The sequence below is a fragment of the Lepidochelys olivacea genome (assembly GCF_965140295.1).
Source record: "Lepidochelys olivacea isolate rLepOli2 genome assembly, chromosome: 1".
Lineage (NCBI taxonomy): Eukaryota > Metazoa > Chordata > Testudines > Cheloniidae > Lepidochelys > Lepidochelys olivacea.
Window position 1 is genome coordinate 265,692,383 of NC_140411.1, and position 16,114 is coordinate 265,708,496.

General features: G+C 42.1%; 5 protein-coding genes across 5 annotated transcripts; 3 read left to right on the forward strand and 2 right to left on the reverse strand.

The window, feature by feature from the left end:
* Positions 1-4,205: 4,205 nt before the first annotated feature.
* Positions 4,206-4,949, forward strand: LOC311513108 (histone H4). The gene has a single exon (XM_084614731.1). The coding sequence runs from the start codon at positions 4,217-4,219 to the stop codon at positions 4,526-4,528; it is 312 nt and encodes a 103-aa protein (XP_084470857.1). The 5' UTR covers positions 4,206-4,216; the 3' UTR covers positions 4,529-4,949.
* Positions 4,950-5,180: 231 nt separating this feature from the next.
* On the reverse strand, positions 5,181-5,626 carry LOC311515210 (histone H3.2). Its single transcript, XM_084618111.1, has one exon. The coding sequence runs from the start codon at positions 5,611-5,613 to the stop codon at positions 5,203-5,205; it is 411 nt and encodes a 136-aa protein (XP_084474237.1). The 5' UTR covers positions 5,614-5,626; the 3' UTR covers positions 5,181-5,202.
* Positions 5,627-6,562: 936 nt separating this feature from the next.
* Positions 6,563-7,008, forward strand: LOC311515535 (histone H3.2). The gene has a single exon (XM_084618685.1). It carries the CDS (start codon positions 6,576-6,578, stop codon positions 6,984-6,986), a length of 411 nt encoding a protein of 136 aa, XP_084474811.1. The 5' UTR covers positions 6,563-6,575; the 3' UTR covers positions 6,987-7,008.
* A 231-nt stretch (positions 7,009-7,239) lies between these two features.
* Positions 7,240-7,983, reverse strand: LOC311514896 (histone H4). Its single transcript, XM_084617625.1, has one exon. The coding sequence runs from the start codon at positions 7,970-7,972 to the stop codon at positions 7,661-7,663; it is 312 nt and encodes a 103-aa protein (XP_084473751.1). The 5' UTR covers positions 7,973-7,983; the 3' UTR covers positions 7,240-7,660.
* A 6,394-nt stretch (positions 7,984-14,377) lies between these two features.
* Positions 14,378-14,777, forward strand: LOC311528487 (histone H2B 8). The gene has a single exon (XM_084643570.1). It carries the CDS (start codon positions 14,387-14,389, stop codon positions 14,765-14,767), a length of 381 nt encoding a protein of 126 aa, XP_084499696.1. The 5' UTR covers positions 14,378-14,386; the 3' UTR covers positions 14,768-14,777.
* Positions 14,778-16,114: the final 1,337 nt, after the last annotated feature.

Genomic DNA, 16,114 nt, shown 5'->3' on the forward strand with positions numbered 1-16,114 from the left:
CTTCCCTTTGCATTTTACAATCTCTGTGACCATCCAGGTCACTTGGCCAGTGCTATATTCCCACTGCTATACTCTTTTTATTCAAGCATGGAATTTTTATCCATAGAGATACTATGGTACAGTTTGTATCACTTAAGATTTTGTCTTATTTGACTCTTCTCTTTCTTTAACATATAATTCCGCTCCCACACCAGCGAAACCTACTCTGTTGTCGTTCCTATCTATTTTTATCCTGGTATTGCCATGTCCCATTGATTATCCTTTATCCACTAAATTTCAGTTATGTCTATGATATCAATATTCTCATTTAATGCCAAGCACTCTAGTTCACCCATCATATTAAGACTTCCACATTTATATATTAGCATTTATACATTTTGTCAGTATTCAGTTGCTTGCCTTCAGGTGTTATATTTAAATGGAACTCTGTTACATTTGACTGTTCCTCATTGCCTCCTACCTGTACGTTGCCAACTTCTTTTCTGTCCTCTTTACTAGGATACAGTGTTCCCCCTTTAATAAATTCATCCCTAAGGGACATCTCCACTCAAACTGTGTGCTCCTTTGCACCTGTCGGCATTCCCCCAGCACTTTTTTTTTAACTGTATGTGCCAGCTGTCTGGTTGCCTTTTGGTTAAGGAGGAGCCCATTCTTCCTGTATAGGCCACTCCTTTCCCATAAGGTTCCCCAGTTTCTAATCAGCCTACGTCCCTCATCTCTATGTCATTGCCTCATCCACACATTGAGACCCTGCAGTTCTGCCTTTCTTACTGGCCCTGCATGTGGAACTGGAAGCATTTAAGAGAATGCTACCATGTACATCCTGGACTTTAATCTCTTAACTAGCAGCCAAAATTCCGGGACCTTTCTCCTACATTTCCTTATATCACTGGTACCCACATGTACCACGATCATCAGCTCATCCCCAGCACTAGCTATGAGGCTATTTAGATAGCCCATGGCTACTTCACCAAGCTGAAGGAGGGGTATCTGGCTCCCCTTCCCTCTACTGGTCTCTGAACACAGAAATAACACAGAACTCCCCTCATGCTCCATGCTGTCTCCAGCAGTAGGAGGCTCTAGGTTAATCCTACAGGCCCCCATACTGCTGCTCTTAGAGGGAAGGGGAAGTCAGAGCAGTGCAGTCAATTGTGTGCACAAAGCGAGTCTAGAGAGTCGGAGGTGTGAATTGGGTGACACAGGGAAGTTCAGCTCTGCCCTTTCCAAAATAATACAGCCATGCCCTCACCCCTATTTCTGTCCCCCTTCAAAAACTGCTGCTACTGACTGTATGTCAGCCCCTTCATTGTTCCTCTGTCTGCTTCTGAACTCCTCAGCCTGCTCCTATGTAGGGAGGCATGCTGGGGAGGAAGGGTTAAGCTGTGTTGGACATGTGAAAAGTCCTTGAGATGATGCGTTGACAATGAAGAGATTAATGTGCAGCCAGTGCCGTCTCTGGCTGGGGTAACTATTGCCAAGGAACCAGAAGAAGTGGAGGGAGAGTCTGTAAAATATGAGGATGCTGAGAAATTACGTTTTAATAAAACAAGGAAATTTACTATCCAAAAACTTTGTTAATACAGGTTGCCCAGCACGGCCTAGTGCCCCTCCACATTGTGGAAGGTTGGTAAACTTAAACCTCTGATAGCTGAAGTTAAAAAGTCAAGGTACACAACACAATCTTTATTGTGCCCTCTTTGATTGATGTCCCAAAATGTTAATAACAAACATACTAGCACTCTACACTCATAGATACTTCAGAATACGGTGGGAACAGAGCACAATGAGCACTATATGACAAAGTCTAACAACTTCTGTTCACTAAGGCAAAACTTTGATTTAGTTCAGGCATAGCCAACAGGAGTTACCTACATATGGCTGACACTCAAAGCCTACTCCAAACAGGCCATCCCAAACCTGCAAAATGTTACCACCCTTTCTTTCTTGTCCTAACAATTCCTATGACCATTATCTTCACCTATCCCCCACTAAGTCCTGGAGACCACTGTTATGTATGCCACCAGATTGCTAACAATCCCCAGGATAAGACCAAACATAAACATGAGCATATTCTCTTATTCATTTCTCATGTTTACTTTTTAAGGCATTATCATTAATGAACCATCTCCAGTGGTTAATTCAAGCATTAGGGGTGCATTGGGGGAGCAATATAAACTTTAATTTACCATTTTCTGGTTTTCAGAGGTTTCAGGTTGTCCACTCTCCAAATTCTGGAAAAGGAGAAGGTAATGCTTGGCAACCTTAACTCTACATTACCTAAGTTTTTGGGCATTAAATTAAATTGATTAATTATTATTAATTATTAATGTACAGTTTTGAGAGAAAAAATATATGTATACATTCAATTTGCCTGGGCAAGGGAATGACTTGAGAAACTGGAAGGGAAAGGGATTTATAGTCAGTCATTTAAATTTTTATTTTATTTTCATTTTATGGCTAGTTTAATTGTATTTGTTTATTTTAGCTCCTGACAGTTGTGAGAAAAGACCTTGTTCTTAAAAATCATTATTCTGTTATCAGAATCAGATTGTAATATTAATAATAATATTGATATTTTATAAATAAGTAATTTAATAACTAAATAAAATAAAAGTTATTCTACTATATATTTAATATATTCCAAAGGGCAAACAGGAAACAATACACAAACAAAACAACCATGAGGTCTAGCTACATGCATCTCAGTTTCTTCTGTGCAGTTTAGTTTCATACTGTAATCTCTGCAACCCTGAAAGAACAAATTGAAACATCCATGAAAATAGAAACAAAATATAAGGATGGAAAAACTGCTGCTGTATTTCATGTATAATTACAAGACCAAATGATCAGTAAGCAGTGTCACAGCTTGTTGTGTTTTTCACAGCACCAAAAAACCCCAACAAAACACCTCCCAAATATGAACCAACCAACCAGAAACAAAACTTACTCCAAGCAGGTCAATAAGGGAGAAAAGCCAGAGGCCTTCAAGTTCATTTCTATAGTTATTGATTTTACCCAGAAGCTGGAAGTGCTGGATAGCATATAAAAAAGACTAGAGAGAGAGGGACTAACACAGCAGTGTGTGTGTAACTGGTAGGAAAAGGTGCTAATATTATATGACTGATAAAACATTTAATCATTACCACCTATGATTTGCAGAGATCAACAAAGCTAAGGTAACCCATTATTGTGTAGAACGTTCACTGTTTTGTCTTGGGGCCTGGGCAATATATATATATGGGCTAGCTTTCCAATTAGTTGGACAAATATATATATACACAGTATATGTGTGGTTCCCTTCCCACCCCACCCCCCGACATTCTACTGAGTAATTCAAAATCTAGCCCTTTTACAATAATAAACATGAAACCTTTGTTTCGACTTTATAAATTAAAGCAAGGATAAGGGTCTCTTCCAGCCACCCCCACTCCCAACTTTCCCTTTGTGAAATAGGAGAGGAGCCTGCTTTTCTGAGTGCGGGTTCTGTAACCCTTCAAATCAGTAGTCACACCGTGGCAGCGACATCATTCACATTATGTGAGGAGACAGAAAACAGAACCAACGTAGGTACCCAGCCTCGTCCCTTATGATTAGATCTGAATGTAGCAGATTTTAAACCCTCCTTTGTTCAAATTTTGGAAAATGGCGACGAATGTCGGAGAGGCTTAGAGAGAGGGGGAGAAAGAAATCTGTCAGTGAACCCGATTGGTCCTATTTTGCCGCAGATTCCTACTTGAACCCAGGAAGGAGGGGAAGCTTTACAAAGCCACACAATAGCAGCCATCCCCACCCCACCCCACGGGAAGCCGCGTTATCGAAAGGGAAAATATTCAAAAGACAAGCAGAAAAGACATTGTAAAGAGATTCCTAATTTGACCAGCAGCACGCTGAGAGAGACCCAGCCGTGTTAGGAAACGTGGGCTTCCAGGGCAGTTATAATGATTAGCGCTAGCCTGAGTCTCCTAATCCTAAAGCTGTCAATTTTTTTAGCCTGCTTGCTAAAGGAAACCAGTGGGGGGAGCTGGAATGTTTTGCCTGCCTAGGACCGTCCCGTCCCAACCGCCGCATGCATGGACAGCGAAGAGCGAGGGGGGAGGAAAGGTGCAAATGGCCCGCCCTTTCTCCTCTGCAGTTCTCAATCAGGTCGTACTTCAGGCAATATACAGAGACGGCCACCCATTCTCGCTACACAGCTTTGTCTGTAATCCTAGCCAACATGTCTGGTCGTGGTAAGGGAGGCAAGGGTCTCGGAAAAGGAGGCGCTAAGCGTCATAGAAAGGTACTGAGGGACAATATTCAGGGCATAACCAAGCCAGCAATTCGCCGTTTGGCTCGTCGTGGGGGTGTAAAGCGCATTTCGGGTCTCATTTATGAGGAGACTCGGGGAGTGCTGAAAGTATTTCTGGAGAACGTGATCCGAGATGCTGTTACTTACACTGAGCATGCGAAGCGGAAGACTGTGACTGCTATGGACGTTGTTTATGCGCTGAAGCGTCAAGGTCGTACTCTGTACGGATTTGGAGGCTAAACCCGTGCCTGTAATAGTCTGTTAGAAAACATTTATAACCCAAAGGCTCTTTTCAGAGCCACCCACGCTTTCATGAAAAGAGCTGTTGTTCTTGGAGAACTCTGGGACAAGTGGTATTCATGCCCTTGTTTATATATTCCTTAATCAAACTAATAATTATCTAAGGTGAAGTGAAACTTACAGAATGATTGCACTATTTGCGCTATAAATAAAAGGTAGTCCTTTACTTGTCAACTGGGGAAGTACTTGCAACACACACACACCACGCCAGCGTGAGGACTCTGTGAAAGCCGCACACATGGCTCAAAATGTATGCGAGCGTACCTATATGCAAAAGAGGAACCATAGAAGGACGATGTTGTATGTTAGCCTGCGGGAGTTATAACAGAGGAACTACCCCGACCCACGAACTACAGGGAAAAAGGAGGGTTTCCGATAATAAAGGAGAGTATATAACACCTTAAGTGTTCGTGCATTAAGCTTAAAAAAAAAAAAAAGCCCATGAATATTCTAGGCCAACAGCGAGCTGTTTTACCTTCCGCAAGGATAACATACTATGTATGTACCTTTCCAAACCACTTAAATATTAAAGCAGGGATACAGCTCTTTTCCGGGTAAACGTGGTGGCTCTTAAAAGAGCCTTTGGGTTTTTAAGTGGTTGCAAAAGAGGGGCTTTACGCTCTTTCCCCACGGATGCGCCGGGCCAATTGGATATCTTTAGGCATAATCGTGACTCTCTTGGCATGAATAGCACACAGGTTGGTATCCTCGAAAAGACCAACTAGATATGCCTCACTAGCCTCCTGCAGGGCCATAACAGCCGAACTCTGGAAGCGCAAGTCGGTCTTGAAATCCTGAGCGATTTCACGCACCAGGCGCTGGAAGGGCAGCTTGCGGATGAGCAGCTCAGTAGATTTCTGATAACGGCGAATCTCTCGTAGGGCCACAGTACCGGGGCGATAACGATGGGGCTTTTTCACTCCCCCAGTGGCAGGCGCGCTCTTCCGAGCAGCCTTAGTAGCCAACTGTTTACGAGGGGCTTTGCCACCGGTAGATTTACGGGCGGTCTGCTTGGTCCTGGCCATTCTGCACAATCACTTCTCTTAACTCTGAAAACAAGAAGCAGAATGAATCGAACCGAGCGCGCAGACCGCTCTTTATAGACAAACTCTGTCTCTTGATTGGATGAGAAAGAGACGACAACTCTCATTGGACTATTCAAAATAAATTTGAAAAGCCCGCGTTATTCACAGAAAGCTCCGGTGAAGGCACGTCAGTAATACCCCCGGAAGTGTGGATGGGGTAGCTGTACAGAGGTATTTCTTAAGTGACCGATCGATTGAATTATACTATAATTCATGGATCTCATAAACGCATGGCCATCACAGAAAGCTCCAATTCCAGCACTCCTGGGAGTGCTGTGAGGGGGACACGTCACGGAATTGCCTCCCTGCTGCCCTACTTTCTGGCTCACAGAATCTTCTCCTCGCCAGTCCGCTCTGTTTTCCAACACTGGTTCATGCGGTTTCTTTCCATTTGCAAAATAACGAAATCATCACCTTTGAAATCAGTCTTTAACATTTAAAATAATTTTAGTCCTCTCTCCTTCCAAATGTTCAGTTTGGAGACGGTCAGAAAAAAAGTGGCCATGCGTTTATGAGATCCATAAAGTAGGGCAGCAGGGAGGCAATTCCGTGACGTGTCCCCCTCACAGCACTCCCAGGAGTGCTGGAATTGGAGCTTTCTGTGATGGCCATGCGTTTATGAGATCCATGAATTATAGTATAATTCAATCGATCGGTCACTTAAGAAATACCTCTGTACAGCTACCCCATCCACACTTCCGGGGGTATTACTGACGTGCCTTCACCGGAGCTTTCTGTGAATAACGCGGGCTTTTCAAATTTATTTTGAATAGTCCAATGAGAGTTGTCGTCTCTTTCTCATCCAATCAAGAGACAGAGTTTGTCTATAAAGAGCGGTCTGCGCGCTCGGTTCGATTCATTCTGCTTCTTGTTTTCAGAGTTAAGAGAAGTGATTGTGCAGAATGGCCAGGACCAAGCAGACCGCCCGTAAATCTACCGGTGGCAAAGCCCCTCGTAAACAGTTGGCTACTAAGGCTGCTCGGAAGAGCGCGCCTGCCACTGGGGGAGTGAAAAAGCCCCATCGTTATCGCCCCGGTACTGTGGCCCTACGAGAGATTCGCCGTTATCAGAAATCTACTGAGCTGCTCATCCGCAAGCTGCCCTTCCAGCGCCTGGTGCGTGAAATCGCTCAGGATTTCAAGACCGACTTGCGCTTCCAGAGTTCGGCTGTTATGGCCCTGCAGGAGGCTAGTGAGGCATATCTAGTTGGTCTTTTCGAGGATACCAACCTGTGTGCTATTCATGCCAAGAGAGTCACGATTATGCCTAAAGATATCCAATTGGCCCGGCGCATCCGTGGGGAAAGAGCGTAAAGCCCCTCTTTTGCAACCACTTAAAAACCCAAAGGCTCTTTTAAGAGCCACCACGTTTACCCGGAAAAGAGCTGTATCCCTGCTTTAATATTTAAGTGGTTTGGAAAGGTACATACATAGTATGTTATCCTTGCGGAAGGTAAAACAGCTCGCTGTTGGCCTAGAATATTCATGGGCTTTTTTTTTTTTTTAAGCTTAATGCACGAACACTTAAGGTGTTATATACTCTCCTTTATTATCGGAAACCCTCCTTTTTCCCTGTAGTTCGTGGGTCGGGGTAGTTCCTCTGTTATAACTCCCGCAGGCTAACATACAACATCGTCCTTCTATGGTTCCTCTTTTGCATATAGGTACGCTCGCATACATTTTGAGCCATGTGTGCGGCTTTCACAGAGTCCTCACGCTGGCGTGGTGTGTGTGTGTTGCAAGTACTTCCCCAGTTGACAAGTAAAGGACTACCTTTTATTTATAGCGCAAATAGTGCAATCATTCTGTAAGTTTCACTTCACCTTAGATAATTATTAGTTTGATTAAGGAATATATAAACAAGGGCATGAATACCACTTGTCCCAGAGTTCTCCAAGAACAACAGCTCTTTTCATGAAAGCGTGGGTGGCTCTGAAAAGAGCCTTTGGGTTATAAATGTTTTCTAACAGACTATTACAGGCACGGGTTTAGCCTCCAAATCCGTACAGAGTACGACCTTGACGCTTCAGCGCATAAACAACGTCCATAGCAGTCACAGTCTTCCGCTTCGCATGCTCAGTGTAAGTAACAGCATCTCGGATCACGTTCTCCAGAAATACTTTCAGCACTCCCCGAGTCTCCTCATAAATGAGACCCGAAATGCGCTTTACACCCCCACGACGAGCCAAACGGCGAATTGCTGGCTTGGTTATGCCCTGAATATTGTCCCTCAGTACCTTTCTATGACGCTTAGCGCCTCCTTTTCCGAGACCCTTGCCTCCCTTACCACGACCAGACATGTTGGCTAGGATTACAGACAAAGCTGTGTAGCGAGAATGGGTGGCCGTCTCTGTATATTGCCTGAAGTACGACCTGATTGAGAACTGCAGAGGAGAAAGGGCGGGCCATTTGCACCTTTCCTCCCCCCTCGCTCTTCGCTGTCCATGCATGCGGCGGTTGGGACGGGACGGTCCTAGGCAGGCAAAACATTCCAGCTCCCCCCACTGGTTTCCTTTAGCAAGCAGGCTAAAAAAATTGACAGCTTTAGGATTAGGAGACTCAGGCTAGCGCTAATCATTATAACTGCCCTGGAAGCCCACGTTTCCTAACACGGCTGGGTCTCTCTCAGCGTGCTGCTGGTCAAATTAGGAATCTCTTTACAATGTCTTTTCTGCTTGTCTTTTGAATATTTTCCCTTTCGATAACGCGGCTTCCCGTGGGGTGGGGTGGGGATGGCTGCTATTGTGTGGCTTTGTAAAGCTTCCCCTCCTTCCTGGGTTCAAGTAGGAATCTGCGGCAAAATAGGACCAATCGGGTTCACTGACAGATTTCTTTCTCCCCCTCTCTCTAAGCCTCTCCGACATTCGTCGCCATTTTCCAAAATTTGAACAAAGGAGGGTTTAAAATCTGCTACATTCAGATCTAATCATAAGGGACGAGGCTGGGTACCTACGTTGGTTCTGTTTTCTGTCTCCTCACATAATGTGAATGATGTCGCTGCCACGGTGTGACTACTGATTTGAAGGGTTACAGAACCCGCACTCAGAAAAGCAGGCTCCTCTCCTGAGTTCAGGGGACTGGACTGGATGACCTCTTGAGGTCCTTTCCACTCCTGTGAGTCTATGAAATCTAATTAATCTGTTTCACAAAGGGAGTTGTGGGAGTGTGGGGGAAATATAGGTAGTCTTTCTTTTATAAAGTGGGCACAAAGGGGGCGGGGGTTGTGTGTGATTTTGTAAGGGCTAGGTTTTTACTTACTTGGACCAAGGTACTGGGAAAAATACCCACATCTACCCAAAATTATGCAATCTATGTATATTTGCCCAGGTACACATACACGGTAATTAGTGAATTACATAGTAACAGGTTGTCTTTGGTTTGCTGATCTCTGCAAATCACGAGTGATAAAGGTTTTCTTAAAGTCAGTCATGAAATACAGCACTGTTTTATTTTTATTTTTCCTTTGTTTCCATCTTGGGAGGTGGTGGTTTTGTTGGTTGGTTGGTTTTGGTTCCCCCCTCCCCAATTCATTCATTTGGTGTGCTCCCCACATGGAAGAAAACAAGGAAGTGTATGAGTTTTAACCAGGTAGCAATTTTATTATTCAAATTACATCCAAGGTCCCCATGGGGAAACAGATCACCACAGTCACTCCCACTCCACTGATCCTTTGCCAATTCTTGGACCCTCCACTGCTCAGGAAGCCAATCACACTAGAAAGGTCTCTGGGCACTTCCACTCACCCACTAGCATCCCTCTCTCTTTCAGTCGTTGAGATGAGAAGGGACCTCAAACTCCAGCTAGCACCACATCAAGTGTATTGGCAGTGTGGTTCCTATAGGATAATGCCTGACTCCTTCCCCTCCCTGTGAAGGTTGCTGTGCCCCATGCTAGGAAGAGGAATCTCTCACTTCCACAGGGTAAGACATGAGATAGACTAAGCCCTGGTGTCCTGCTCTTAAATCTTTCCACCAAGAGGAGTTAAGTATATTCCAGTTCCTGTCAGGGAGGTCAAACAAGCCCCTGTTCATATTACAGTGTGCACGTCACAAGTATGGACCATTTAGGGCAAGTAGGATTCCATCCCAAAGGTAGTTCTGCTCAGCTCAGCATGAGGTCTGCACTCCCGATGCCCACTTGAGGGCACACAAGGAGTGATACGGAAGAAATTCCAAACTTGAGCCATTTTCCCCATTCAGGAATCTTGTAAAGAGTGTTCAATTCATGCAGTAAGTGACTGGTGCTCTCACACTGGAACCAGGCTGTGGGTACATGAAACACCCGTCTCCTTGGAAGAATTGTGCACTGGCCCTGACCAATGTGCTTGAACAGGACTGGTATGCAAGGACAGAGACGGACCCATTTAATACCTTCTAAGGCATAATCTACTAATCCAGACATTGGCAGAGAAGTGGGGAGGAGGGGTTAAACTACCACCTTCACTAATGCCTTGCCATGAGGACTCAATTAGGCCATCAGGCTCAGAGGATTCTACTTTAGATTCTCCCATTTAACAGATAAGACTACAGGCCTGCAAAGCTGAAGGCTGCACTTTATCATGCTTTGGAGACATGGCTTACTGTCTCATGACCATGGAGGGACAGAGGACATCAGGGGCTACCACGTTATCTGTATTTCCAGCATGACAGAAATTTTAACATAGAGGTGGCTCCTTACTGAAAAGCAAAGTTGCTTTAGTTCTGTAAGCAAAGAGAAGTCTCTCCTGAGACATTACATCAGACAACGTAAACTAAAAACCAGAGTTCTGCACAGCTTACATACAAGCCCCTTCCCACATCTCATACCAGTGTCTGCTTAGTGTACTGTTCTCACAGGGTTTTTCAAGCACCTTTCACTAGATGATCTATTCATACCTTCATTGTCTTGGTTTCCCTTGGGAAGCATGGGATTCAGCCAGGTGTGGTAATAGTAACTGTTTATTGTGGTCCCCTAGCTTGTATTGTACATTAGAATGTAAAAGGCTGCACTCTCATGGATAAAGACTCCTGCCCCTTTGCTCCAGTTAGGGGTTTGCCCTAATATAGCTATAAGTCTGCAAACCTCAAACTAAAGTTTATAAGGCTGAAGCAGGGCTTCAATCCATTAAACTGCTGTAGGAAAGGACCCTGGTTGAATATTATATGTGGAGGGGGATGGGCCGCTCCTCAATAGATTTCTCATTACATCAGACCACATGTCAGAGGGATAAAGTTGCCAACAGCATCAACACCGGGCATACCACCTATTGCCAGTGGTTGAAGGTTTCCATTTTCACTTCCACAAATACCAGTTGCTATGTTGTGCATATGTTCAGGCTGCAAGAATGGCTAGTGTCCCAGAGAAGATAAGGGCGAGATCGCAACCATAGGGGAATGCTCAAATAGAAAGGGTCTCCAACTGTATCAGAAGCAAGAACCAAGCCAAGGGGTGTCAGCCCTAGCTCCAGATCAGGGTGATCAGTCCAGCCACCACATTGCCCTACCGGAGTAGTGATGGGCCCAGGGCACAAACCAACTAGATTGGCACATCAAGGCAGAGTCACAAGGTAAAACCCACCCTACAGGTGAGGGGGGGGGGCAGCAAACTGGGCCCACTCCCAGGCTAGCATTTGGCTGCTGATCACCACAAATCACAAGTGATATTGATTTTCTTGAAATCAGTCATGAAATATATAGCACTTTTACTTTTCCTTATCTCTGCGTTTTGTTTTTTCTTGTTGTTGATTGTTTTTTTCTCCCCAATTTGATGCAACAATGTAACCTAGAAGAGTAATTTAAAAAAAAAGTGGAGTAGAAATAGTTGGGGAGGGGATTTATTGGCTTATTATGATATAGTATTTGTTATATAAAGAGAGCCCAGGGAAGCTTGTTTGCTTGTTTGCTTGGTTTTGTTATTGATTGTTGTTTTTGTTTGTTAAATCCCACTTTCACCTTTGAAAACAGTGATTTTATTTAAAAAATATTTAATATTTACAGATGATCAAAATAGTGATGGATTATTTATATAATTCCTAAGAGTTTACAGTATAAAGATAGAAGTAAATATAACCAGAGGTGGATAAAGGTGTCACAGATTTTTTTTCAATTAAAAGATATTTGTCATATAATTTGTTAGTATCACATTTTCTTTGTGCATTTTCTAATTTTTAGTCTTTTTGTCCCTGTTTTCCTTGCATCAGCAGAAAACTTTCACAGAAGCTTTCTCAGCCGCCCTTAATTAAGGGGCAGAAGTTATGTTTCTCAACATTTCTTACAATTTTGCGTGTTATCACCAAATAATGCCTTCCTCAGACACATTTATTATATATTTTTAAATTCTCTTTCAAAACAAGGCACTAAACAAAAAGCTTTATGAAGTAAATGGTATTATTTATATGAAAATTAAACACATGTTTTCAGGATGAAGTTATAGAAAATCCTAATAGACTTTGTAAACTATATAAATTAAAAAAGAAAGGTGATAGAAACAGTAACCTCAGTTTGTAAATAGATTTTTCACACCATATTAGTTTGATAACATCACTTAAGGATTTTAGGATGGGATTTTCCTCAAAAGCACTGAGATGTGGCCTAACTGCTTCAACTGCAGTAACTGGTAAAAAAAAAAAAATCCCATTCTATTGAGTTCAGTTGGAACTGAGTTAGTCTATAGGTGAGTGATTTTGACAAACCCTGCATCATGAACATGAATTACTAATGATCTAGGCAATGAGCATTTACTGTGGTTAAGGAAAAAGTCAGTTTTCTGGAAAACTAGGGTGGAAGAAAGGAAAATGTGCATAGTCCAATAATAATGTTAGATCACTTCAGTTTCTGTTTGATAAATGTAAACAACTGAACCAAACAGCAGTGGCTTTTATTAAACAATTTAAACATAATTTACAATGTAGAGAAAGTAGATAAAATAGACTAACCTATTGCTACAGTGCTTGACTGAAAATTGGAATGGCTCTAACCTTTGGATTTGAAAGTGTAGGATAACAACACCTAACTATGGTTTAGAATGACTCATTAAAGAATATATATTTGTATAAAATCAACTCCCCACAATTCCATAATAAAAATATAGATGTCCTCTTTGAAGATACTTCGATTGTATTAAATCATTACATTTTCTTATTCATAATAATACTATTATTCAATGTTGAATTTACACATTATTTTTATTATCACAGCTACCCAGGTTAGATTTCAATAAACAAATTTACATTTTGATTAGTAATATATAGAGGTCTTGAATCTAACTTTGTTTTACATGACGCACACAGTCCACGTAAAACAAAAGAAAATACCAAGTGTGTGCTAACTAAGCTGGTATCCTGAAAGCACATGCAATGTATTTAATTTTAATCACAAGAAGTCAATAGGAAAGTACAGCATTAAGCATTTTGTCTTTGCAGGATGACAGGTGAAATTCTGGCCTCACTGAAGTCAAGGCCAAAAACTCATTGACTTCAATAAAGCTAGATATTCCCTGGCTCATTGGTCCTGCCATGAGTTACACACAGGCAGACCTCTGTGGTCCTAATTATAGTATCATTTTGTCATTTTAACCTTCACCTATTGTTCTTATAAAGGATTTCCATTTTATTGCATCTCAAATATTTCCACATCAAATTTGTTGTTTACAATTTTTTTCACCCAACTGCCACCACTTTAAATTCATCGTTTATTCTGAAAAACTGTTTTTATAGTTTTGTTTTTTATTCTCAATGATCATCAACAATAATGAATACTCCACAGTCCAAATTATTTCTTTAATTGCTCTTGTGTTACCTCATCTCCAAATTCTGATCACAGTTATAATTGTGTGATTTCATTAGCCTACAACCTCTTCATGTGCAGCTACAACTGAAGCCACAGATTTGGCCTGTAAACACATATAATTACCAGTGACAACAAGGAAAGAATCAAGGTAAATTTTAGATCCCACTGGCAAGTATTAAGGAAACACAATTTTAAAAAAAGAAAAGGAGTACTTGTGGCACCTTAGAGACTAACCAATGGTAGCTCAGGAAAGCTTATGCTCAAATAAATTGGTTAGTCTCTAAGGTGCCACAAGTCCTCCTTTTCTTTTTGCGAATACAGACTAACACGGCTGCTACTCTGAAACCTAATTTTAAAAAGTAACCTGTAGACTGGATTAATTTAACCTCAGGATTATTGATAAACAAATATGGAACTTTATAAAGACTTTTCACAAATGCACTATTTAGAGTACATTTGTATAATTTGTACCTTTAATAGAGAAAGATCATAATTTTTTTTTTTTTTTAGTTTCATTACTAATTTAGGAGTAGACCCCAATGATTCTTAGGGATTGAGAGTAGCGTCTACAGGGATAGGTGTTCCCCTATAATATAAACAGCTATAAGCCATTCCTGAATTCGACTTCGGTTCTAGCTTTACAGTTTTAAAAGCTTTAGTAGGGCTGCACCTAAAGCGAAACATTTGCAAATACTGCTTCCAACTATTGGTTGATAAATTGCTTTTTGATTGGCTGAAAAAAATAACAACCAATGGTGACATGGTATCTGAAGATGACCAATTATGAAGTCGTATGTGCCGGTGCTGAGACCATTTGTTTCTTGTATCAAATAGGAAGTCAGACTGCAAAAGCTACTCGTTTGCATACGCTCCCTATATATACAAGGGTAGCTGTGCCATCCGCATGCTACTGTTCTTGAGCTATTCAGCAAACGATAAACTGCTACTATGCCAGAGCCGGCAAAATCTGCTCCTGCCCCCAAAAAGGGCTCGAAGAAAGCTGTGACCAAGACTCAGAAGAAAGGAGATAAGAAAAGGAGAAAGACCAGGAAGGAGAGTTACTCTATCTACGTGTATAAGGTATTGAAGCAAGTTCATCCTGACACCGGTATCTCCTCTAAGGCGATGGGGATCATGAACTCCTTTGTAAACGACATATTTGAACGTATTGCTGGGGAAGCGTCTCGCCTGGCGCATTACAACAAGCGCTCGACCATCACTTCCCGGGAGATCCAGACCGCTGTGCGCCTGCTTCTGCCGGGGGAACTGGCCAAACACGCCGTGTCTGAGGGCACTAAGGCTGTCACAAAGTACACTAGTTCTAAGTAAACTTTCAAATTTTTTTCGGCTATAACCCAAAGGCTCTTTTAAGAGCCACCCACTCTCTCCACGGAGGAGCTGTATTACTATTTTATTTACTCCTACGCAGAACAACTAGTATATAGAAAAAGTAGGTTTTCATTTTCAGACAAACACTAACTAGACCTTTTACTACAATCTAAAGCTTTATTTGCTCTATTTCAGTTACTAGTTTTCTTGGTGGTTAAATAGGATGGTTAAATGTGTACTGCTTTAAAGTCAAGGCCTACAACTTCCCTTCCAAAAGCTACCCCACCCCTCACGAAGGCAACCTTCTAGCACTACAGGTTTATGTTTGATCTTAATCTCCAGGGTATATCGTAGTGAAAATACGGTAGAGCAGGCAAGTGTGGATAAGAATAAGGTCTTTGAAGTCTAAATTAACTTAATTTATTCCTTCATTTTCCTCCAGTTCCTGATTTGAGGAATTCTCCAGAGCCTTTTACTGAATATTTAGAGTGGGAAATGAGCAGGTTTTTAAAAACAGTTCAGGAGAGTTTAATCCCTATAACTTTGCTTAGAACTCCTAGTATAGACTTACTGTGTATACCTAACAAAAGATTCTCTTTCTATTGTTCTCAACTTCATAACTTTCTGAAAGTTATAGCTAATACAGACTGTTTTCGGCATCTTTGAGTATTTGGAAAATGGGTGGGGGGGAGAAGAGACTGTTCTCACGACTACTGAAAAGCATATCCTTGCAAGGTACGCTGAACAGTTGTAAAACCCGACTGAGGAGACGTGTTTAGAGTATCACCGTGAAAACTGGTTGGTGAAGAGCACAGCTGTGCAGTAAATGTGTAGTGATCCTGAAGCGTTCCTGAAACGACGCCTGCATTGCACATATGAATATAGGGATTTCATCGCTTGTGTGGTGGATGTGACCTCCAAATGAGTCAGTTGTGCAGTGATTCCTAATTTGTGGGTTTTTAAAACCTTGGCACTCTAAGGTTCTTCGCCCTACATGTCCTCTTTATAAATGCTTTAAATTAGTAAATGGCAGCATGGTTCACTAGGTCACTATCGGTTAGCGAACCGAAAAAAGGTTTTGATCTTCTAATATTAACTAGGCAGCCATAAGCATATCTAACACGGGGGAGGAGGAAGATTGGTAGCGAGAGGGAATAAAACATAAAATAATGGCTAAACGCGCTGTGTATTAAACAGTGAAAACAAAACTACGAAAGACTCGCATACACCCTCCCCATCAAGATATACGTGTTCAGATTTTAAACGTGTATGTCAGCGCTAGGTGCCCTGCTTTAAACCCAGGGCGGGAGACGGACCAATCATTGCACAGCGCGGGCTTTTCAAACT